Raw genomic sequence first — 1,523 nt, 5'->3', positions numbered from 1 at the left:
GAGAGGTATTTGATCCAATAGGAGCCCCGCCTTTGCCGTCTGGCTAAAACCAAGGAAATGCCTCTGAAAACAAAAAGAAAATCAACAATGCACGGTTCTGTGAGCGCTTAGAAGCAATCTTGCCATCCGCATCCAAGCAGCAAAAAAAAAAAACCGCACCCAGCAAAGCTTAGCCCGAATAAAAAAAGGCGGAGCGCAGCCCAAAATTGTTTTGTGGGTGCCTATTTTTCTCACGGAAATTAGAGCTTATTTGCTTTCGAGAGGGGTTAAAAAAAACTAATAATGTGGCTACTTCGCTGCCTCCTCAATGACGTTTGAGAGCTTAGCCTTCATGTTCTTCAATTTTGCCTTCTTGGCCGCCGCGATCAGTTTGCTTAGGTCTTTATCCGCCGGTCTCTTAAAGATTTTGTTATTAATAGAACAGTCGTGCACCTCCAATTCGGCACCGGTATCAGTCGATACCCTGCCAGATTGTATGATTACGCGAATCGGATGCGCAATTACCTTTGCCCATCACCACCCTAGCAATTAACCTCAACGGCTTTCCCCCCCTCGTTGCGCGCCCGCGATTCGAGCGTCTGACGCCAAGATTATGCAGAAGATTAACGTAAATGTTGTACTGAATTAACAAATAAAATATCAGTGCACTGGATTTGCGTTTGTTTTTTACTTTACGTTGTGCGCATATGCTCTGGCACTGTTGATATGGTCCGCCCTGCCGAATTGGAGGTGCACGACTGTACCCTGGACGATGACTTTTACAAACTCGTCGCCCTGCCCGCCCCGGGCGACTTCTTGGCCTGCGACCCGAAGAGACCTTTTGGTATACCGGTAAGTGTCTGATAAGAGCCCAGTCTCGTCGGGATTCGGGAGTTCTGCGGAAGCGCTGCTGCGAGTCACAATCGCGAAGGCTAGAGCCACGTAGAATGTACTGCGCATGACTTCAAAGAGGGATACGGCGGCAAAGAAGTTCTTCTGGTCTTGCGCGAAAAAGGTTGATGATCAGGGATGTGTAGAATCTAGGTACGCCCCTATCTGAAAGTACAAATCAGTCCATATTTGTAAAACCCGACCCCCTGGTTTACGACCAATCGGTAGCTGGTTTATACTGTAGTACAAGCCAATATATTACCGAGCTCCCCGTCTGGTACGCCAGTACAGTATACACGTTTTTGGCCGACGACAAACAATTTTGCGACATTGGCAAACACAAAGAGCTGTTTTTGACCGCTAGCAAGGATATACAGAACTGTCCTGTCCACGCTGTGTTACACAAAAGAGTCGCGAAATTCACAATAATCTGATAAAATGGTCATTTTATTATGAGCGAGCACTTAGCGAATAGTACATGTAATCTGACCATTGTTTCAGTTTACTGTAAAGGGGTTGTGACCAGCCGCGCTACGCTTGCGCCCCGCGGTTCGCTTCGCTCGCAATTTATAGATTGGATGTACTGGAGAATGCAATGAGCGGCTCGCTGGTGAGCTCGGCGCTGGGCCCGCCTCCGTAAATACTGCGCAGCT

At 47.9% G+C, this 1,523-nt stretch overlaps 1 protein-coding gene across 1 annotated transcript; it reads right to left on the bottom strand.

Moving 5' to 3' along the window:
• Positions 1 to 666: 666 nt before the first annotated feature.
• Positions 667 to 939, bottom strand: PITG_23135 (secreted RxLR effector peptide protein, putative; the record flags this gene model as incomplete). The annotated part of the gene is made up of 1 exon (XM_002997250.1): positions 667 to 939. One exon carries the CDS (start codon positions 937 to 939, stop codon positions 667 to 669), a length of 273 nt encoding a protein of 90 aa, XP_002997296.1.
• Positions 940 to 1,523: the final 584 nt, after the last annotated feature.

The sequence above is a fragment of the Phytophthora infestans genome, genomic scaffold, assembly GCF_000142945.1.
Source record: "Phytophthora infestans T30-4 supercont1.79 genomic scaffold, whole genome shotgun sequence".
Classification (NCBI taxonomy): domain Eukaryota; phylum Oomycota; class Peronosporomycetes; order Peronosporales; family Peronosporaceae; genus Phytophthora; species Phytophthora infestans.
The sequence above is the reverse complement of the archived record's forward strand: the minus strand, read 5'-3'. Positions and strand labels throughout refer to the sequence as shown.